General features: G+C 42.7%; 1 protein-coding gene across 1 annotated transcript; it reads right to left on the reverse strand.

The window, feature by feature from the left end:
• Positions 1-1022: 1022 nt before the first annotated feature.
• Iyd (iodotyrosine deiodinase) lies at positions 1023-18569 on the reverse strand. Its single transcript, XM_076859644.2, has 5 exons — positions 18404-18569; positions 10032-10223; positions 8319-8478; positions 4230-4386; positions 1023-1205 (listed from the first exon to the last, which is right to left on the reverse strand). The coding sequence occupies exons 1-5, from the start codon at positions 18567-18569 to the stop codon at positions 1023-1025; spliced, it is 858 nt and encodes a 285-aa protein (XP_076715759.2).
• Between the last annotated feature and the right edge of the window lie 4876 nt (positions 18570-23445).

Here is a 23445-nt window from a genome sequence, read left to right on the forward strand (position 1 = left end):
TGCTAGAGGGCAGTTGCCTGAGCTGTGAGGGCAAGCCCTTGTAGAGGAGGCCCCTGGGACAGCTGGTGACAGGTGAAAGATAGGTCTGTCATTCCCAACAGGGCACATGTGACTCTATCAACCCAAATAGCTTTGCTGTCATTTGGAGAAAAAAGTGAGTGTGTTTCAGGGGGTCTTGTGGGAAAGAAATGCTCTGTGGTAAATAGTTGTTTTTAAGAAAAGTAAGCAAGCCCCAACTCATAGCATCTGCCAATGGCTGTGGTTTAAACATTCCCGCCACGAACAATTTTCAAGCTACAGATGGTTTCATAACTGGCTGGCCAATTCCTGGATATTCATCAGCTTCCATGAGCTGGGGGGAGGCAGCTCCAACCCACCTAGGGACAGTGCTCCTCATTGTTGATCTGCTTGAATGATTGCCAGTCAGATTCACGTCATGCAGTCCTGCCCTCTCCTGTTCTGTGAGTGACATTTTAGTTGTTTTAATGGTTACTTATTCAACACTGGCAGAGTATCTATGAAGTTCAGTGAAAGAGTGCAAATCCAAAGCACTTTTCTCAAGATGCCCGAAATCAGAGGGCAGAAAGCTATTTGATTAGTGTAAATTCTAGAATCATCAATATAACTGAATTCTTGGGACTACATTATATTTTCTGATGACTCTTCTCCATGTAAAAAATTTTTAAGTTGAAGAAAAAAATCACCAGTGATTTTCTAGAATAGTTTTAAAAACCTAAATACTGGGGAATCTTCTTAGTAAAATACAAATGCATTTCCAAAGTGGGTGAAAAACAGAAGTGTGAATGCTTGTTGATATCTTGCTCACATGTTCCCCAGATCACACAGCACATCTGAAACAACTTACTGGACTCAAGGGGCAGGAGGATATGGACAGGTGTCTTCACACATATAGCGGCTATCCCTGTGACCTGTAGTGCAGAGACTTGATCCCAGGAGAAAGGGCAGCCAGGAGAACTGAGAGGAGCAGGGGATGTCTGAGAATCTCCCTGACAGGCTCTGGCCTACACTGTCACCATGATCTGGTCCAGCGCTTTCCGTTTGAGATCAGGCACCGTGGCCTCTTTGCTGGGGTAACCCACAGGGAGCAGCATCAGCAGCTTCTCATGTGGGGGGCGGCCCAGGAGCATCCTCAGAGGAGGGCCACAGTTGAGGGGAGTGGTAGTGACTGTCACCAGCCCTGCATTCTAAAACAGGAGAGGAAAAGGTGCATTTTAATGTCAAAGGCAAAATCACGGCTCTGCTTCCGGCTTGGGGACATTCTCATCCCTATTACACCTGTGGGTCCCATTGACTCCCTGAATTCGGACAGCAGAGGCCGCCCGCTCAGGTGTGGCGAATCTCATTTCCAGTCCTCCACCTCCCCTCCTGCTGCTTCTAACCAAGCCGTGGGAAGAAGAAAAATGTTGATTTTATTTTCAATGGTGCTCAATAAATATTAATGGTAGAAAGAAATTTGGAGGACTTAGTTATACCAAAGTAATAACAAAAACAACCAGGAGTTCTTTCTAGATAGAGGTCAGTCTGAATCCTGGTGCATGACCCCCAAAATAACAGCAGTCCCTCAGAGCAATGTGCTAGCCACAATTCTACTGTAATTTTTCTACTATATTCTTTCCTGAATTCCAGTTATCTGACTATAGCCTGTTATATCTATCTGTAATGTTGACATTTGACCTCATGGATGTGTATGGATCTGGAGTGATTTAATATGGTTTCCTCTAAAGGTCCCCTCACTTCATCATCATAAACATTGATTCATAAGTTTATTTTACCTGGGGACTGTTCTCAAAAACATGCATTGAACAAACTGTTGATTTCCTCCTTAGTCATGAGCTTAGATTGTCTCTACCTTCTTATGGTATTTCTCTTCCTATCATATCTTAGCATAGTACTTGACTTTCGAATAAATAAACTTTTCATTGAGGATATCATTTGGTATCATTTTATGTTTCAGTTACGTTTCAAGAAACATAAAAGTTACTTTATACTGAAGTTTGTACATCTTTAGCAGTAGAAATTTGTGAATATATAGTACATAGGAAATAATTCTTTGAAATATAAAAATGATTTATTTTAATAAATTTTATCTTCCAGTCTCTCTTGATGTGAGTACTTTGGTCTTATCACAGGTAAAGAGATTTTTTTCTTTTTTTTTTTTTTTTTAGTTCTTTTGTTTGTTCATTTAACTTGGAATCTCAATCTCCCAAGGAACCAAGGATTGAATTCAACATATCCCTGCACTTGGAAAAGAAAAAATACAACTTTATAGTCCCTAACCTTTAACTGAAATTTAGCAATGTCTTCAACTGTATACATAAACAACAAAGTAGTGTTAATATAGTAGTGTTAACAGTATCTATGACTTGTCATCAAAACATTTCACAGATATTTTCAATCTACTTTGCAATTGTTACAGATACCTTAAAGCATCATTATATTCACTACTTTAAAATTGCAGACTTGGTATTCGATGTATTAATTATACATCATTATATTCACTACTTTAAAATTGCTAGGTCTTGGTATTCGATGTATTAATAAAGATTTTACACATTTCATTCTCAGCAACAGGTACAGGGATTTCCCATGATTACAGAACCAACAATAAAAGCAGGGATGCGTTCCTAATAAAAATGCTTATGCCCAGCAACTCAAGAGGCTGAGGCTGGAGGATCACAAGTTCAAAGCCAGCATCAGATAATTAGTGAGGATCTAGGCAACCTGGTCTGAAGCCCTGATTAGAAATTTAAAAAGGGCTAGGGATGTAGCTCAGTGGTAAAGCACCCCTGGGTTCAATCCCCAGTACTGAAAAAGAAAGAAAGAAAGAAAATGCTTATGTCCAATAATAGAGGACCCGGTGGCCAGAAGAGATATTGAGAGTAGAGGAAATATCCCAACAGTCTCTCGTTAAGCCTCCAGAAAATAAACATCTAAATAAAAACAAAGGGCACCTTCCAGACTCTTCCCCAGTGGTCCCTCTACCTCCCATGCTTTCCAAGCAGGTTGCCACCTGTAAACTGTGCCAGGAAGAGAGTCTGCAACTACCTCTGCGCAGCAGAACTGGTGAGCTCATTCCTCCCATCTCTGTACTTGAGATGGGGCTGCAAGATTTTCCGGTCTCTCTCACCCATCATGACCTACCTGCAAAATTACTCCTATGGAAAGCTAGAGGGCAGCAAAACCAATCCTAAAGAGACCACAGCTGAGCTGCCTCCTTCTGGGGCATACAGCATTTGGTGAACTGAGCTCCTTCCTCCAAGACCCTAAAGCATTGGGTGGTGCCCTGTGGTCTGATGCTGCACAGAGACTCTCTTATTAATCTGGCTGCAGATTAAGGAAAGAAAGCAAATGCTGGCTCCTTCAGGACAATTGTTCAAGTAACCGAAAAGCACATTTCTCTCTGGTGCAATGTGACTATGTTGTGCTACTTGGCATCTAAACTGTTCTTTGAAATAATGAAGGTCATATTTTTTAAATCAATTGTTTCTTAAAAGTAGGATCACTCACTCTTCCAACCTTGTGCTTTATTACTTTTATGTGTTTGCCATCTCTCCCCATCCATACCCGAACCCCTATCCTCCCAAATTGTATGGTGCATGAGACATCTACTCCCATGACCCCCAGGGATGTTACCTGGAAGGGGCTTAGAAAATATTCATGGAGGGGAAGAATGGTGTTGTTTGAAAGGCACAGCTCAGTTTGGCTCCATTTCATGTCTGCATTGCTTTTGCTGTTTGCGAGTGGGAGTTTTTATAAGCTTGGGGCCCTCTTCCTAATACAACTCAGGTTCTTAGGAGAGAAGCTCAGGGGCAGAGCCCTGCTTATGGCTTTTCAGTCATTACAACATGACCTAGGGAGTGAGTCTCTGTGACTTTCAGGCTCTGACGTTCTTCACATAAGTCCGCCAAAACCCTTAGGCGACCTGCTGTTACAGTCGAAGGCAAACACAACAACAAATCTTTCTGTCCCTGAGATGATGTTACAAGTGAATTTTCAGGAAGAATTGCAGCTTGCTGAGCCATCACGCTCACCCACGCAGGTTGCCAGGACTGGTTCTCACAGTGGAGTTGCTTTGCTTAGGAATTTAAATTTAGATAAGCAATTTCCAAAGGACTCTGTTGGAAACCGAGCTGAAATTTTCTGATAAGGCTCCCCCTGGGCTCCCACTTCTCTCTCCTGTCCCTTGGGCCTGAGGGAGAACAACATACCTGCAGCGCAGCCAGCAGGATGCCGCACGCGATGGAGACACTGATCTCATTGTAGTAGTGGACCTTTTTCTTGCCACTTGCAGTAAACCCATGTACTTGTTTGAAAATGAGAATCAAAACAGGGGCAGTGTCCAGGTATTCTTTAACCCAGTTGGTTCTGGAGGGGAAGGAGTCAGGAGAATGTTTACTCTTACTTTTCCCCTCTTTTTACTACCTTACCTTATTCATGATGAAACACACACACACACACACACACACACACACACACACACACGTTTTTTATTTTTAATTTTAAAAGAATAGAAATTTTGTGTTTTGCTGTTTGTGGTGTGCACATGTATGTGTGTGCATGTGCTACTCATCCTTATTTTTGTGGGTGTCCAAAGTCAATATGTTCAATAAGCAAGTGCCTAGTGTGGCAAAGTATATGAAATATTGAAAGACAGCAAAGATATAACCTATGTGCCAGAGGGCACGAAGCCAATATGTCCAGCAAACTGAAGGCTGATAAGTGCTGACACCAAATGGATTGGGAATCCTTCAAAAATTGAAATATTAATTTTGAGTAGGAAGATTGGGGAAAAGTCCCCAGAATGGCCCCTGGCTGGGCACTGAAGACCAGGAGGAAAAGGGGGATAGGGCTGGCGTCCCCAGGCAGAGCAAAGAGAATGAATCTGGAAGGAGAATGCATATAGGCCAGGGAATTTCCGGAAGCCTGGTAGGCTGGAGGACGGGTGCGTGCTGGGGCCTGGGTGGAAAGGTAGGTTCTATACAGACACTGGAGGGTCCTGGCCTTTGGGTGCGTAATGGAGTGTCATCATAGGCTGATAGAGGAAGCATTTCAAATCTGTTTTCAGAGGGAGATGGATTGAGGGGCGGGAGTGATATCACCAAGGGTGATATTTTAAAGTACCAACTATAAAGTCAGAAGGAACTGGACAAGAGACCTTGGCAATGGCCCAGGCAGGAGAGTGGGCAAAAGGGCCAGGCTTAGGAGGACTGGGGGAGGGGTAGGAACTGGAGCTGAGGGAATCCAGTGCAGGAGCAGGCAGGGGAGAGGGGACCATGACAGAGAGGCTCAAGTGAAATGATGGGGTGAGCAGAGGGAGAGCTGTAGCTCAGTTACAGGAAAAAGGAAGGGACCTTTTCTGAGAGCAAGAGACCCTTCATGTGAGGTATACATGTGGAGCTGAAATTTCTGTTTTCCAGCTCAAGAATGTATCCTTCTTGATTCCATTTCCCTGTCCCATACATTTTGGCAGAAGCTTACTTTTAGAACAGATATTCAAAGGAGAGACAGAATCCAACACAATGTAGTTTTTCCTTAAGATATTTTATGTGACTGATTTTTAAGAGATGGTTGCCATACATTTCACTTTTAGCCTAGTTACATTTTGCTGTTTTAAAACACACTAACTTCATTGGTGCGTTTTTCTTTCTTTTTTAAAAAAATATTTTTAGTTGTAGATGGACACAATACCTTTACTTATTTATGTGGTGCTGAGGATTGAACCCAGGGCCTCACAAGTGCTAGGCAAGTGCTCTACCCCTGAGCCGCAACTCCAGCCCTCGCTTGTGCATTGGTCTATGGTTCTTGCACTATTAATGACTATGGGTTACATTTTCAAAGCCACTTTATAATACTTCAACAAACTTAGTCATGCATGACTTATTGATTCTTTTCTCCTTACAGAGAGGAAGGGCCAATTCTGGAGCCAGACTGAAACTCTCACGGCTCAGTTTCCTCCTACCTAAGATGAACCACTGTGCCCCCACCTTGTGTGATTATAGTGAGAGTGAAATAAATAAAAATATAGAAAGTGGCCTTTACTAATACAAACAACAGACTTTTGAATCATGGAAATGTCAGTACAGAAAAACCACTTCCAGTCCACTTTCCTGACCCATTTGACTTCTAGCACCTTCCAGTCCCTCTGTAACACACCCTGATGGAACCAGGATGCTGCTCTCCACAGTGCCCCTCCAGCCCTGCTGTCCTACGTGATTGAATGTGGCCCAGAGACTGTCGTGGGACAATGAAGTTACAGACGTTCTCAATCAACAATATGCGCACACACACACACACACACACACACACACAGCACTCTGGGGATCCAGGGAGCCCAGGTTTAAATGCTCTCATACCACTCAACACCCATCCCTGGGCCGCATGGGTTCCATGGCATAAATGTGCATTGTGTGTTGATAGTTTCATGATCTAAAATTCTGATGTTTACATTTTAAAAAGTAATTTGAAAAGCATATAAATATGAAAGAAAATGTCAATTCTAAAAATATTAGATTAAGCAGTTTACTTATATTTTGAGGTAGGACAAGCATTTGAAAGTATTTTTGTATTTACTTTGCCTAAGCATGCATTGGAATCTGATCTTTTTTGTTTATTTGTGATTTATTCAGTTTCATACAAATTTATTTTGACATAATATTAGAACTAATAAAAAGCAATTCACACCGGGCCAGGTGGCGCATGCCTGGAATCTCAGCGGTTTGGGAGGCTGAGACAGAAGGATTGTGAGTTCAAAGCCAGCCTCAGCAATTTATCGAGGCCCTAAGCAACTCAGTGAGACTCTGTCTCTAAATAAAATACAAAACAGGGCAAAATAGGGCTGGTGACTCAAGTGGTCAAGTGTCTCTGAGTTCAATCCACAGTACCCCCTGCCCCCCCCCCAAAAAAAAGCAATTCACAAGGACTGTTAAAAGGAGGACAATTAGCACCTTCTGCCTGGGGTGGAGGTCTCTTGCCAGCAAGCCAGGGAAGGCAAGATTTGGAACTTAAGTGTATTCATATTGCACACAAAGAATTAATAATAGCTTTGATTTCAGAGTTGACTGAAACAGGACATGTGTTTATCGGCTGTTCATTTTAACAAATATTTATTCAGTTACCTACCATGCATCAGAAAGGTGTTGGGTAGTATGAGAGTTTTTAAACCTGGGCTCCCTGGATCCCTGGAGTTCTGTGTGTGTGTGTTTCTATGTGTGTGTGTGTCTGTGTTTGTATGTACATTTTGTTGATTGAGAAAGTCCATAACTTAATTGGATTCTCAAGGGTATCTTAGTGTACAACATGGATTTATAAATATTGGTCCATAAAATGGGAAGAAAAGTAAACCAATAATTAAAATGCTATGTAGTCACGGTCATTTAAGCATATGGAAGGTGTATATGAGGTACATTAGGTACTTAGATGAGAGCAATTAATTCTGCCTCAGTTGAGGCAAGTGAGAGGGTGTAGTATTCTGTAGGTACTGTGCTCGACTGGAGTTCAACGCCTCTCTACGTGTGGAAACTCACCTTGATTTTCACTTTTCCCATTTCTTCCCGTAAACGTACAATAAGATTCATAAATGCATTATTAATGTCTTATACTTGTTCCAGACCACAGTAATGAATTGCAACTTCTTAAGTCATCAATTCTGATAGAGTTTAAATATCTTAGAAGAAAATTGTTCTTTGGGGACAATAAATAAAACAGGAGCAGGGCCAAGGGACCCACCTGTCCTCACCCTGGCTCTGACTCCTGTGCAAGAAGTCCCACTGTGCCCCAAGGCTGTGATCTCACAATTCTTTCTTAGGCCCATATCACCTGACAGAACTTGTACTTGTATTAAATTGTCCTCAACTAAATCTTGCTTTATAAAATCATGTGGAAGACCTGATCTTTTTAGTAAAATGCAATTTACTTCATTTAAGATCTTGAAAACTATTTCATGATCTTATGTTCCAGAGAGATGAAAAAGTGAAATAATTCCTCAACGTATTTTTTCAGAAGCAATGATGTAAGTCAGAGGCTCTGTGGGAACAAGGCCTGAATTAATTTTCATAATTCCTTCCAGAGGCAGAATTGAACTTTTTAACACTAAAAACTAAACCAGGGCAGGATTTGCTCAGCTTGTGTTAGATGTGTTGAAACATCACATTTGTGCACATTAATATGTAAAATCAATGCATGTTAATCCAAAATAAAATAGTTAAAAAAAAAAAAAAACGCAAACCACAAAAATGCAGCGATAGTTATTTCATTTTAAGAAGACAAACCAAACATCCCTAATTGCACCAACTTTGTACCTCAGCTTCTTCAAGTCCGTGACCCATCGGTGTCCCATCCTCTTCATGTAGTTTATTTCCTCTTCCTTTTCGATGATCTCCCGGATCTTATGCTTCATGACTGGGTCCTTCACCACCACAAAGGTCCAGGGTTCCGTGTGGGCCCCGCTTGGGGCTGTTCCTATCACAGGATGAATTAACATCAGAAACCAAGACTGCAGGAAAGCACACGACTGTTAATGAAGAAGAAGAAGCATAAGTAGTCACCATTGCTCAAAATGAGGGCAGGCAGTCTGGGGAACACAGTGCCTGCCGCTGCCTGCTCCATTTTGCTCTGCTTCACTTTAGGTGTCTCATGACTCACCCGCTGAGATCCAGGCCAGGAGCCCTGGAACCGGGGGACTTATCCTTCTGCTCTGATCACCTGGGAGAAAATGGCCCTCAGTGACTGCACCATGACAGACATAAGGAAGTCCGGAGGGAAGCTCTGACAGCCAAATTCTCCAAAACGTCATTCTTGAAAAGTCAGGAAGGTGGTTGGAAATGGCAAAATGACAATGATAACGTGGTTTTCAAGATACCCCTTAAAAGGCTACTGCCTCGAACAAAGCTCTGAGGGTGGCCCCATAAGGTTTGTGATCTTGGGGATACACAAGAGTTGGGGAACTCCTGGCCCTGTGTGCTCACGATGCACCCAGTGTGTCTTTCTGCTCTTGTGGGTTTCAGGAACCCTCAGCCCACGCGTGGATCAGTTCTGGTGTTCCCGGGTGAAACTTCATGGAGCCCCACCTTTGTCCAAGGGGCCTGAGTTTCCTTTGAGGTTCCAGGGAGGGATTGAGGGTCAGCCTCTAATGGGTGTCCCATCATTTCTAGAGATGTTCTCAGGGGTAGACCACAGTGATTTCTTCCTTCCTAGTGAGTAGTCTAATGGAATAAGCTCTGCCTCTGGAGGGAGTGGGGCCTGTGGACTCTTTCTGGGGTTCTTGGTTGCCACACACCACTCCCAACGCTGGAAGTCATGACTGGTTGTGAAATGAAAGTCAAAAACTGAAGAGGAAGGTTGCATTTCTGACAAGTAATTCCAGTTAACTTTGTACCCATTTTATTCATTCACTGAATATTGTATCTCCAAACATAGTAATTAATTAATTTTCTCTATTTTCAATTATGATAAATTTATCTTAACATCATTTATGTCACATATACAAACAGATATATAGATAAATTTAGTAACTGCTGCCAATTAAAGGACTCAACAGTCTAGTGCACTTGTATCCTTAACTGAAATGAAGTGTTTTATTCTTGCTTCCTTGTAAGAGGGACAATGGGTTCAAAATGGGCATGCAATAATTTCTAAAATGAACCTAAATGCAATTTAGATAGGAATAACAGGAGAAACTCAGATAGTAGGTTTTCTCTTGTAACTCCTCCCCGTTTTTCTATAGCTTTCATTTTCCCCCTTTGTGATGATATTAATTTACTTTGGAGATAAGGTTGTCTTGCTTTGGTTTACTGTGTAAATTTACATGGGTAACTTTTGCTAGTTTGTTAGACTACTGTACATACTAGTTCATTTCTGTACATACTATTTCATTAGAATATTGCACATGCATAGATTTTATAGATTATAGATCTTATAAATATATCACCCTAACCTTAATTCACTGTTCCACTGTTGTCACACCAGTACAGAGCTGACGTTGTTGAGGACCCAGCGTGCAATTAATTACAAACCTGCTGCTTTGATGACATTATTAATGACTTCCATTGGGACTTGCTCGTTACTTATGAATCTGACCGACCGTCTCTTATTGAGAAGCTCATAAAATTCCTGCGACCTCTTAGCCATTTCCTTCTCAGGATACCGGGTATGGGAGAATGGGATGTGTTCAACATCTTCCTCTGATTCTGGCCATTCATCTACATCTGCAAATAAGAACAATAAGAGTAGCAAATGTAATGGTCTCTCTTGGTCCACAGGAGGAAGGAGATAAAGTTCTCAAAAATGTTTACAAAATTATGTAAACACAAGAATATCAAGGAGAAGGAGGGGAAAGAGAAAAGAAAGGAAGGAAGAAGAGAGAGAGAGAGAGAGAGAGAGAGAGAGAGAGATCTACAAAACTCTGACGACCGATCTTGACTATTCTTCCAACTCTAGACTTATTGAAAATCAAGAAAAAGAAACTTTTTACCTACACAAAGTATAAGGATTTCAAATTTGAAATTTGAGATAATTTGAAATAGTCTTCTATCCACTGGAAAATGCTCAGATCACTGAATCAGGTGTTTTTAAAAGAACTTTTAATATCATTAGGTTGACAACATAGTAAGAAATCCCCAGGCCAAAACCAAAGGAAAAATACAAGCCTACAGTCAATAAGCACAAATCTGTGCTTCCCCAGTTGCGTTTGCTATCACTACACACAGGAATTTCCATTTTTACATTTTTCAGAGATTGAGGGCAACCAAAATCAAATTCCAGGCCTATGCACAGTGGGGACTTTAAATGCTGGGACCCCAAGACCACAGGAAAGTGAGAGTTATTTTTAAAAATCAGCCCTCAGGGGCTTATATCACTTTGAAGGGTCCTCCCTTAAACATGAATTTAGAATAAGGTGGTCCTGGATGTCAGTATACCAATTACCTAGCAGAAGCAAAAGCAATGTGTAAATAGTTTATGTACAATTACTAGCAATCCACCAAATATAATCAGGCACATAAAGAAACAAAACATCTCGAGCAAGAAACAGCAGAATCGATTTTTAAAAATAAAGTAAGATGCCTAAAGACTCCAAACATTGGAATCAGTAGGTTCAGAGGATAAAACAACGAAGGGTTAGTATGTTTAGAGGGAACAGCAACCAAACATACAAATCTCAAAAAGGTAACAGAGAAAAGATGAAAGAATATAACCTCTAGATCAGAAAAAATAATAGAATGAAGAACTTAATGGGATAGATTTACTACTAGGTTAAGCTACCTAAGGAAGAAGTAATGAATGGGGACATAAGACAAGAAAATATCTAGAATGGGGCAAGTAGAGACCAAGATGGTAAACATGGAAGAATTCAATAGAAAATAGAGCAGAATGAGGGTAACTAATAAACATTTTTCACAGTCACAAAAGAAGATAAAAGAGACTATGGCAGAGGCAGTATTTGAAAGGCTAGTGTCTATGATTTCCCCAGGACTCATGAAATACACCACATCTATAGATTTACAAGTTTCCGTGAATTCTAGACAGTATAAAAAAGAAACATACCTTTTATAATCAAATATAACATTTTTTTCACAATAGTGACTAAAGAGACCTGTGGAAGGAGAAGGGACTTGCCCAAAAGCTGACCCTCTGTGAGTGGATGGGAAATGGAGATTTCCACAAGTAAATTGGCGACTTTCTATTTTTTGTGAGGACAAAATCGCTCAATTTTGCAAAAGCTAAGTTTGCCCACAGATTTGATGATGTTACTTTTGCTTTTATGATAAAACTTGTAAAACCGCTGACTAATCTAAAAAACATGGGACAAAAAGCACTTGTCATGTAAACCTTCCAACCCCTCCTCCTGCTGGGTATAAAGTTCAAAGAATTTCCAGGTTTGAGGTCCAGAGAAATTTTAGGCAATCACCCTTCTAGACCCTACAGCCAATAAACCTGCTTCCTGAATATTCCTTGGGTATCCAGCCTTTTCTGTCCTATATCACAAGAACACAAGGAAGAGAGACAGAGAGTCCAAGGCCTGGCCCAGAGGGACCCAGCCATTCTCCAGGTGGAATTCAGCAGAGATTAGCCTTCTCCTGCTCTCACACTGCCTTTTCCAGAGTCTGGGAATCCCTGACTACAGCGTTAGCTGTGGGTACCACAGTTCGCTCCTGGCTTCAGTGAGGAATCTTCTTTTTACATTAGCAGGAGTGGCACAGGGCCAGACTGTACCCACTTAGTTAAAAGGAAGTAGGTGTGATGGGAGAATAATAATGAAGAGCTTTCTAGCAATCAGTTCTGAACTACATGCAGAAAACATCAACTTCATGACAACCCTGAACTTTATCACAGATGTGATCAAGACTTGCTCCACCAATGACACCTTCACACCATGTACAATTAATTCTGACAACCTTTGCAGCTAGTCTTTGATAAAGGAGCAAATGCATCAGGTGCTCCCTGAGCATCTGAATGGTAAGTTACCAACTCTTAAGATGCATTCAGTATTTGCATAAGTTACAGGCAGCCTATTTACATGACTTGGCAGTTTCTGCGGCTTTTAAAATTTAAGTAGGCTCTCCTGATCTGGTCCAATGAAGTGGGTGGTTGTGATTGCCTGAGCCTTCTTAGTGCCAGCTGTTGTCTCTCACCAGGGCAAACAAATAGGCCTATCACCTCCAGACAGGAATGTCCTGTGCCAATTCCAAGAACCCCACATGGTGGGGCTGCCCTACTACAGCCTCTTACAGTGCAGAAGGTCTCTATCCTGCCTGGACAATGGAGCAGCCAAAAGAGCCATTGGCATGGAGGCCAGCCTGGAGCCCAGGGAGCTCCCCAGAGACAGAGGAACTGTAGGGCAGAGAACAAAGAAGAAAGGCACCACCTCTCCACCCTTGAACCCCTGACTACCCCTAGGAATGTGGACTTGAAGAGAAAAGGAAACAGCCTCTTAAACTCCTGTTTCCTTGCCTCTGCCCTAGAGCCATCAGAGCCACAGGCACTCATTCACCTCCAGCGCCCTCCTGCTCCAAGGCTCTCCTGCTCCAAGGCAAACAGTCTGCTTTTCAGTGGGAGTCCTTTGCGGCCACACCTGGGGTTGGTTGCTGATGCCAGTAGCAACTCACCTGCATCATTGCTTTATACCAAGGAACCCCTAAACTGCTCCCTAATTAGTTTCAGCCAGCCAAGAAATTCTAGGTCACTTCTATCCTCGTTCTTAGGGAGGTACTTTTCTGGCTGCACCTCTAAATAAATTGCTTTGGTTTTTGCAGTTCTGCTTCAAAGTCTTTGCAAAGGAGCAAACTATTTTCTAATAGTGAAAGCAAGGACAAAGTGTGTCACGTGTGGAGGAGCCTTGATACTGAGGGAGGGGTGATGCAGCTCCTGTCACCACAGACAGATGCCCAAGGTGTTGGTAGGGGAGACACCTCAGGGCTCAGCACCTACCAGGAGAATGCCTTTTTCCCAGCTGCCCAGCATGGCTCAGCTGCCAACTCGGCCTCTTGGTCGCCTGGCCGCGTAGCTGCAGTATTGACTGGTTATTTCACCAGCAGCACTGAGGTGGGTGGAACTGGGGAGCCTGGGGTACCCAGATGGAGAGACAGACCTCTGATAGAGTCATGCTATCCAGAAGCTGGTGGAGTTCGGGACACTCTACCCCAAAACATGCCACCTTGGCAGGAATAGGAAGAGCTCTTGGACCTTCCCCCTGTCCTTCTTCCCTGAAACAGATCACAGAAACTGAGAAAGAGTTTTTGACTCTTTCCTGAAGCAGGTCATGAGACCCTCATGGGAGGACTGCTCTCCCTTTAGGGAAAAAACCATCCTGATCTCTATAGAGGAGGGGTCTCAGAGAAGGATCTCAGCAAACAGGCCTCCCTGCTCCCTGTTTGTCACCATTGGACACAACCCCATTGTGCTATCCTGTGTTCCCACTCCTGTTCAATCTTCATCAAACCTAGCAGAAAAATCTACAAGTTTGGGTTCTGGGGATGTGGCTCAGTGGTAGAGCACTTTTCTAGCATGTGCTGGGCCCTGGGTTCAATTCCTAGCACTGAAAAACACAAGCCAAACCCCACTAGTGTAACCATTTCCTAGGGTCTTCATCTTATGAAAGCTCTCTGTGCCATGCAAAACTCATATAATGAAGCACACGTGCTTTTCTCTTGTTCATCTCTCCTCTGTTAGAAGGGCCTCAGCCGAGGAGGAATAGAGAAAAGATATTCATCCTCCCTCCAAGCAGAAATGAAGCTGGCAGAACTTGTTTCTTAGACCATCCTTGCTCTGTGGTGCCCCAGGGTCCTGGGCGGATCTTAACTCTCCGCTAACAGGGCCCCCCACAGGATCTCAAGGACAGTGTCTTCATTCAAGTCTTTTTCCTTTCATTAGAGAAATGTCATCTACATTCACCTGTCCTTTGTCCTAAAACCTTAGGGACTTTCAGGAGTCTTGGTCCACCAACCTTTTACATCAGCCATTCAAAACTATGAAAGGGGAAGGGGTATGTCAAAGGTTGAAGCCACCAAGGACAAAGCTGTATGCATTGTTTCACGATCTATGCTGGTCAAGCTCATCTCTGAGCAGAGTGGAACCTGACCTCATATGGAATTTTTGGCAGTGGTGTGCTGGTAAGTCAGCTCTTAGGGTGGCAGAGAAAGATTCATAGCCCATGCCAAAATCCATGATGTAAATCACAGCCTGACCTCAAGCTGCTGATGATTTAACCATTAGCCCACAATGCTGAATATTCAACAACTATCTCTTGCTAGCCCCCAGAGGCTAGCTCTAGCTCACTATTTGGTGTGGAAGCATAGTGTTCAGGGTTTGGAGGGCTCTCAAGGGTGACATTCTCTGTAGACACAGTGTCTGAGACCTTTACAGATGTGGGGCCCTGAATCCATCCCTGATTGGCTGACATTCAGCCGTGAGAGGCTGACATTGGTTAGCTTGTTACACTGTTACTGAAGTTAATTGTTGATAATCCTTTGAGCAGGTTTGAAACCAGTTGTGATGGCTAGTTGTGATCATTACAATATGACACTTTCCAAGTTGGTAAGGACATTTAGATTCTCAGGTGTTACTAACAGTAAGTAAAAATTTCAACACAGGCCTTTCTTAGAAAATTGGACAATTTGGGACAGTGAATTTTAATTAGAATCAAAGCTTTTGGATGGCCTGTGAAGCTCAGTGCAAAAACATCCCCCATGGCATTAAAATGAATGTGTCTTGATGAGGTATGTTTCCCATATCTTTCTTCTTTTATTCATTTCTGTGAACTTCCATGAATCTGGGCCTAACTAGAGAATTTGTGTGTTAGATTTTCAGTTAATTTTACAGGGATGATCTAAGGTTTTCTCTTGGGCATAAACAACAGCAACTTCTCCTTCTTAGACCTCTGCTCCAGACAAACCAGGAACTGACAGTCTCAATAGGAACCACACTTGACCTGTCAAGTGATATAGCTTATCAGCTTGGCCACACCAGACTCTCCTTCTGTCCTCTCCACATCCCTTTCACGAGCTGATTCCTGGTCTCTAAGCATGGAACAGGAGTACTTTGTGAATCAGGACTGGAGGAGTTTGGGTTGGTTCCCGTATCTTCCTTACCAGACACCAGAACAACATAGAATATTTATTTTACTGTTTTATATCTTTTGGTTAATATTCAAATGGTTTGAATTTGCTGTCCATAGTCATCAAAACAATCTCATCATTTCTTCAGTAATGGAATCATTTTTCTTCACCAACTCTCCCCCTGCCCAATGCCTTCTCAACCTGGTGTTAGACCATGTCACTCATCCTGTGGCTAAGAGCAGGAACTTGGGTGGCAGAGAGCCTAGATTTAAATGCTCATTCTCATTGGTCACCCACGCGACCTTCTCATGCATCATTTATGTGAACAGCAAACATTTTCACCAAGAGATCTGTGAGTGCTACATTCAGGCCGGATGTGCACTAACTGATGATGAGACTGTTATCTTCTCTATCAGAAGACTGTTAGCACTAAGACTGCGATCTCCATTCCTCTGTAAAAAAGATAGGAGAAGGATAGGGATGGAAGGGAATGGAGAATGGAGAGGCAGAGGATTTTGCAAAAATGAGCACTAGGTGGAAACCAGAGGAAGGCCATACATCTTTGCTGTATCTCCCACCTTCAGGCCCAACCCCAGGCCTTATTCCTTCCCAGCCTCACCGATCCCTGGTCCATCCTCCACCCTTCAAATCCAGTGGCCTTCCCTCCAGGCTTACCACCTCTGATCTCTCAGAGAATTTTAACCCTGCTGGCTACCTGCTGCCTCCTGTGTTCTAGATAATTCCATGGGAGAGGCTGCTCGGCAAACACTTGGATGCCTGGATCCCGGAGCCTGACTGCCTGGATCCTGCCTCTACCACTGTCTTGGGAAGGTGACTTACCTATCTGAGCGTTAGTTTCCTTTCCTGTAATATGGGGATAATTGTAATGCCTACCTCATGAAGATTCCTTACTCTAGGTAAAGCATGTCACTGACAGGCTACAGAAAATGCTTCACGAGGCTTGTCCTGGAGCCTTGTTGCCTACTCATCTTCTTTTCCATAGAACATTTCCCTACCATATTCCTCTTATCTGAAGGTTCTGTCCCCAGCCTTCTCTCTCAATGTGCTCATTTCTTGGGTTCATTAGTTCTGCAACTTCCAAATATCACCCAGGGCTGGCGCCTCTCCTGTGAGGGTCTGTGACCGGGATCCCCCATCTGAGGTCACAGTGAGCTCAGACTGAACACTCCCTAACGAAAGTCACTGTCTTTCTCTCTAAACTGGATCCCCTTCCCCTTGCTCCTTTATGATTGCATCATTCTGACTCTTCCAGCCTCCAAATCATCATCTCCATCTTCTCCCAGTATCCCGGTTTATTACCAAAGCCTGTTGTTCTTCCTTTAACTTCACTTCCACTTACCTCTCCTTGTGTTTCTACCACCACCACCACCCAACCCCTCCTTGCCAAGATAAATCATTCCACAGCTTCAGAACAGAGGTCTCCTATGGGAAGCGCTCCCCACCTGGACACCAACGGTGATCAACTTACGATGCTTCATCTTAACAACATTTTTACTTCATGATGATGCCAAAGCATATATATTATTTCTCACTTCCATGCAGTATTCTATACACTACATGAGATCTTCAACATTTAATATAAAATGGGCTCTGTGTTGATGATTTGCACCATGATAGGCTGAAGAAAGTGTTCTGGGCATGTTTAAGGTAGGCTAGCTACTCTAAGATTTTTGGTGATTTAGGTTATTAAATGCATTTTGCACTTACGATATTTTCAACTTACCATGAATTTATCAGGATGTAATGCCATCGTATGTAGAGGACCTGTGCAGTTGGCATTCTGGGTGGGGTGTCCTTCAACATTGGAGCATAAGAGGTGGTCTCCCTAAGAGGCTTCCTGGGCTTGGCTCCTGGGTGGCACGTTCAGCATTGCTACTGGCTCCCAGCACTGAGGGCCAGCAGGACACCCCACTCACTCAACACACACACACACACACACACACACACACTCACAATTTCCATTTCCATTTCCAGGCAGCCTCTGTTTGGAGGTGGGAGTCTCACCCAGAATCACACAGCCTCTTCCTGATGGAATCCATCCTATGCACCCATCTCAGACAAAGCAGCTCTAAAATACCACTGGGGACTCCTGCCATCTTTCTTGCCTGCCTCCTTCATTGTCTCTCTTTCTAGGGCCAGCCATGACCTGCCCCTCCCCTGGTCAGCAGGCCTTCCCAGCTGCTAGGAATCTGCCCAGGGCCTTCTGTTCCTGGGCTCAGGTACCCTTGGCTGCTCTTCCCTGATACACCCCCTCCCCTTGCTGATCATCCTCCAGGCCAGCTTTATTCTGTCCCAATCTCCCATCATGCCCCAAGCCTGCCTTAAACACCTTATAACACTTCCACCCAGTTTCAATCACCTTGTTACCTAAATTGGACCCTCAGTTTGTTGAGAACAGAGGTTACTTTTGACTCTAACCCACAGGGTCAGGCACAATAAAAAAAAAAAATAGAAATCCCAGAGAGATGCCACTTTATCAATTTTAAAGTTTTGATCAAAACCCCATGCTCAGAGCCAAACTGTGATGAGAACCTTCAGAAAGACTGTGACAGCCAGAACAGGATCAAGACCAGGGAAAACTTCCAACCCTCAGAAGCTTTTGACTGAGTAGGAATGAAGAAGGTGGGTCACTGCAGGTGACAAGCTGATTGCCTGAGAGATGGCTTGTCTCTGTGACATGCTGATTTGTTTGCACATTAGAGGTCAATGGAGAACCTGGCTTTCACATCTTCCTGGCCATAAGCCCTGCCACCAACTCTCACAAAGCTGACCATGTACACAAAGGCTAAGCCAGGGGCTGCTGCGGTCTTTACCTTCTTGCACCTGGTGGAGATCAGTGCTGTCTTTTAAGTCTTCATCCACCCAGGGCCAGGCTTCAGGCTCCCTCTCCTTCTTCTGGAGGCTTCTGTCAGCAGGTTTAAAGATCCACACAATCAAAACGCAGACAACCGCTACCAAGACTGCAGTCAGAGAAAGCATGTTTGGTCGCCAGAGCCTGAGGGTGAGCATAGGTCCCACAGTGCTCCTTAAACAGCCAGGAGCAGAGGTGGGGAATGCTGGGAGTGGGGGGAAGGAGAGGGAGGAGCTGGGGGAAGGAACAAAGTGCAGAACTCTCAAACTCTACGGGACTTTGCAAAAGAGCAAAGATCACAGTCACACATATGGGGTGGGTCTGGGTTTGGTCCTATACCAGCACATTCACTTTTTAATAATCAATATATTCTTAGACATAATTTCCAGGAACTGCGTAAACAGTAATGCTCTATATCTGGCAGTGGTGGTAAAGACATTTAATCTTTCTGCTGTGTAAGTTTTCTCCACGAGTGTCCTTAGTTTGCCCAAAGCTAGGAAACTCCTAGCAAACTTGTTTTTAAAAGAGTACATTTCCAGGTGGCTACTCAGAACTGCTGAAAGAAAATTCCCAGTAAAGAAGCCTAGTTTAAAAAAAAAAAGAAAGAAAGAAAGAAAAGGAAAGGAAAAAAAAAGTAGCCTAGTCTCTGCATTTTAAGGGGCATAGTCAAGGCACTGACCTGAGGTAACTTGTTAGATGATGCTCATGCCAACATATGGAGTCAAGAAGAAGAAAGTATCATTTTTGCATTATAGAAAAACTTTGATTTGGGGGACTGGGGTTGTGGCTCAGCAGTAGAGTGCTTGCCTAGCATGTGCAAGGTGCTGGGTTCCATCCCTAGCACCACATAAAAATAAATAAAATAAAGGTTTTGTGTCCAACTACAACTGAAAAAATAAATAAAAAGAAAAAAATAAAAACTTTGATTTGGTAAAAGCAACACAAAAAATTTAAATGGTTTATTACATAATAACTTTAAGTAGGGGTGTGTGTGTGTGTGTGTGTGTGTGTGTGTGTTTTGTTTCAGCAAAGTCTTAATTGGGACTGCTATAATAAAAATACCATAGACTTACTGGTACCAAAACAGGCGGGTGGACCAATGGTACAGAATAGAGGACACAGAAACCAATCCACAAAATTACAACTATCTTATATTTGAAAAAGGGGCTAAAAGCATGCAATGGAGGAAGGATAGCATCTTCAACAAATGGTGCTGGCATTGAAAGAAAAACATACTTAGGATCCCATTAATATAAAATTCTAGAAAATGTAAATATTCTAAAGTGATAGAAAAAAATCAGGGATTGTCTGGAGACAGGGTGAAATAATGGGAGGGATTACAAGCAGCAAGATCTGACTTAGGGTGATGGGTGTGTTCATTATCTTGATTGTGGTGAAAGTTTTATGGGGATATACATATGCCAAACTTTTATTTTTAATATATTCTGTATATTATATGCCAGTTAAACTCAATAAAGTTGTTTTTAAGAGGGAAAAAAAAACAAATGGTGCTGGGAAAACTGGAAATCCATATGCAACAAAATGAAACTGAATCCCTTTCTCTCACCATGCACAGAAGTTAACTCAAAGTGGATCAAGGAGCTTGATATCAAATCAGAGACTCTGCGTCTGATAGAAGAAAAAGTTGGCTACGATCTACATACTGTGGGGTCGGGCTCCAAATTTCTCAATAGGACACCCATAGCACAAGAGTTAATAACTAGAATCAACAAATTGGACTTACTCAAACTAAAATGTTTTTTCTCAGCAAAAGAAACAATAAGAGAGGTAAATAGGGAGCCTACATCCTGGGAACAAATCTTTATTCCTCACATTTCAGACAGAGCCCTAATATCCAGAATATACAAAGAACTCAAAAAATTAGACAATAAGACAACAAATAACCCAATCAACAAATGGGCCAAGGACCTGAACAGACATTTCTCCGAGGAGGACATACAATCAATCAACAAGTACATGAAAAAATGCTCACCATCTCTAGCAGTCAGAGAAATGCAAATCAAAACCACCCTAAGATACCATCTCACTCCAGTCAGATTGGCAGCCATTAAGAAGTCAAACAACAACAAGTGCTGGCGAGGATGTGGGGAAAAGGATTCACTTGTACATTGCTGGTGGGACTGCAAATTGGTACGGCCAATTTGGAAAGCAGTATGGAGATTTCTTGGAAAGCTGGGAATGGAACCACCATTTGACCCAGCTATTCCCCTTCTCAGTCTATTCCCTAAAGACCTAAAAAGAGCATACTACAGGGACACTGCTACATCCATGTTCATAGCAGCACAATTCACAATAGCAAGACTGTGGAACCAATCTAGATGCCCTTCAATAGACGAATGGATAAAAAAAAAATGTGGCATTTATACACAATGGAGTATTACTCTGCATTAAAAAATGACAAAATCATAGAATTTGCAGGGAAATGGATGGCATTAGAGCAGATTAAGCTAAGTGAAGCTAGCCAATCCCTTAAAAACAAATGCCAAATGTCTTCTTTGATATAAGGAGAGTAACTAAGAACAGAGTAGGGAGGAAGAGCATGAGGAAAAGATTTACATTAAACAGGGATGAGAGGTGGGAGGGAAAGGGAGAGAGAAGGGAAATTGCATGGAAATGGAAGGAGACCCTCAGGGGTATACAAAATTACATACAAAGTGAGGGGAAAGGGAAAAAAATATAAGGGGGAGAAATGAATTACAGTAGAGGGGGTAGAGAGAGAAGAGGGAAGGGGAGGGGGGAGGGGGGATAGTAGAGGATAGGAAAGGCAGCAGAATACAACAGACACTAGTATGGCAATACGTAAATCAATGGATGTGTAACTGATGTGATTCTGCAATCTGTATACGGGGTAAAAATGGGAGTTCATATCCCACTTGAATCAAAGTGTGAAATATGATATATCAAGAACTATGTAATGTTTTGAACAACCAACAATAAAAATTAATAAAAAAAATACCATAGACTGGGTACCTTAAATATGCTTCTCACATTTTCTGGAGGTTGGGAAATCTAAAATCAAGGTGTCAGCAATTCAGTTCTCCTGGCTTATCAGTGACAGCCTTCTCCCTACGTCCTCACATGGCAGACCAGCTGACTTGAGAAACAGCTTTTGACCTGGGGTTGAAAGATGCCATATTGCTAATTTGGAAGGCCCAAACGTGCCTGTATTCTGAGTAGATCTAAAGCATCTGGGCTACTTGTTTTCCCAGCTAGTTTTCCTGGGAAAGGGAAGGAGCACTGAGGAAGGGAAGATGGCATGAGACATTGGACACCCGGTGTTATGGTTAGTTGTCATTACTCTCTTGAGACTTACTGTCCATTTTAATCATTAGGGGACCAGCCATCAGCCTGCAGACCACATTGCAAACTGCACTGTCCCAAAAGACACATTTCTCCAAACACACATACATAATTTTTAACTTTCAGCGCTGATGTAAAATCTAATGATCTCTGTGATTGTTTCCTTCCAGCTTCCCAATATCCCGAATGTATGTTTGCAGGAGAAGTAAAACGAACTTGATAGAGGACTTTCTAGGATAGACACTGGGGCCCTGAGCGAGTGAATGCAGCTCTAAGGTTCACAGGAACAAGCTGTTATCATGCATTTCTATCAAGTGCTAAATGCTGTCGAGTGTTCGAGTTGAAGATGCAAAATAGGCCTGTGTTTCACCCCATGGATTTTACCTTGGTTCAAGTGTGAAGTTGGAAAAACCCAAGGAATTCTCAGGTGTTTCTAAATCTCATCAGCTTCACCTGTACACAGCCAACACATACCCACATCCAATACATCAATCCCACCAAAGGGTATTTATTATCTGCCTGACTGCCTGGCCTGCTGCATGATGCTGACACTTGTCACAGTCGCTGTGTGCTGGCACTGGGCTAGCTCTTTCTCTGCATTATCCTATTGAGTCCACAGGATGAAGCACTGTAGAGGAAATTCCACTGTCCTGAAGAGAAGGGGGAATGAAGTGCTACACACCAACGCTTAGAGAAGAGGGGGACTCAAAGTGTGGTCCTGGACAGTGACGTCAGCATTGTCCTCAGCTTGCTAAATAAACCAATTCTGAAGTCCCTTCTCCCGATAGAGTCAGACACCCTGGGGAGCAGTGTGCTCCAATGGTCTTCCAGGTGATTCTAGTGCCAGTTAAAGATGGAGAACCACCAGGCTAGAGGAAAGACTCTTTCCTCACATCCCTACTTTACCCCAAATTTTGATTTTTCAAATCTAAACCCCTGCCCTATCCAGAGGAATAAAGTATTCCAAACACCAAATGCATATTGAAACATTTTCGTAAGTGATCTCAATTATACAAAGTATTTTATAGATAATAAACACCCAGTAAATATAAATTGAAATTTTTAAAAATGGCAATGATATTTTAAAAATTATATTAAGATTAATCTTAATATAATTACTATTGACTCATAAATTTGGGGGACAACAAGCTTGTGATTAGGAAAGGGATCCAAGGATGCTTGCAGCAGTGCAGGTGAGAGCTAACAGGGGTCTTCTTGGGAAGAAAGTTGTGCAGAGGGTAGACGGATTGTTTGCATACACTTTAGTAGCAGTGGAAGTGTCCAGACACAGCTATATCTCTCCTTCTCCGAGCAAACCACATATTCCAATATGTACTTGGTCTCACTCCTTACTATCCCTGGGGAAAGAGTTTGGGATTTCACAGGCTTGCTGTATTACATAAGCCAGTGAACCTCTAAGTGGAGTCATTTATGGGTTCTGCAAGGGGCAGGCTCTCTACTAAAGAGCTCTCATGAAAAACCTTGGCAGAACATGTGGGGCTGAGAAAGTTGAGGATTGTGCAAGAGGGCGATTCATCAAGCAAGACTGTCTCTGCTCCTAAGGAAACATTAAATCTGAGATTGGAGGATTTCCTGAATTCTTTCCCACCCAAGCAGTATCCAAACAGTGCTGCTCCATGCATGGGCTGTGGGCCACAGGGAAAATTATGATGATTCTCCAAA

Source organism: Callospermophilus lateralis, chromosome 6, assembly GCF_048772815.1.
Source record: "Callospermophilus lateralis isolate mCalLat2 chromosome 6, mCalLat2.hap1, whole genome shotgun sequence".
In the NCBI taxonomy this organism is placed as follows: Eukaryota; Metazoa; Chordata; class Mammalia; order Rodentia; family Sciuridae; genus Callospermophilus; species Callospermophilus lateralis.

Coding starts and splice junctions, on each gene's coding strand:
- Iyd (XM_076859644.2), bottom strand. CDS start 18,569: ATGCTTTCTCTGACTGCAGTCTTGGTAGCGGTTGTCTGCGTTTTGATT. Junction 10,224..18,403: donor TCTCCACCAGGTGCAAGAAG/GTAAAGACCGCA, acceptor TCTTATTTGCAG/ATGTAGATGAATGGCCAGAA. Junction 1,206..4,229: donor TCCTGCTGGCTGCGCTGCAG/GTATGTTGTTCT, acceptor CTCCTGTTTTAG/AATGCAGGGCTGGTGACAGT.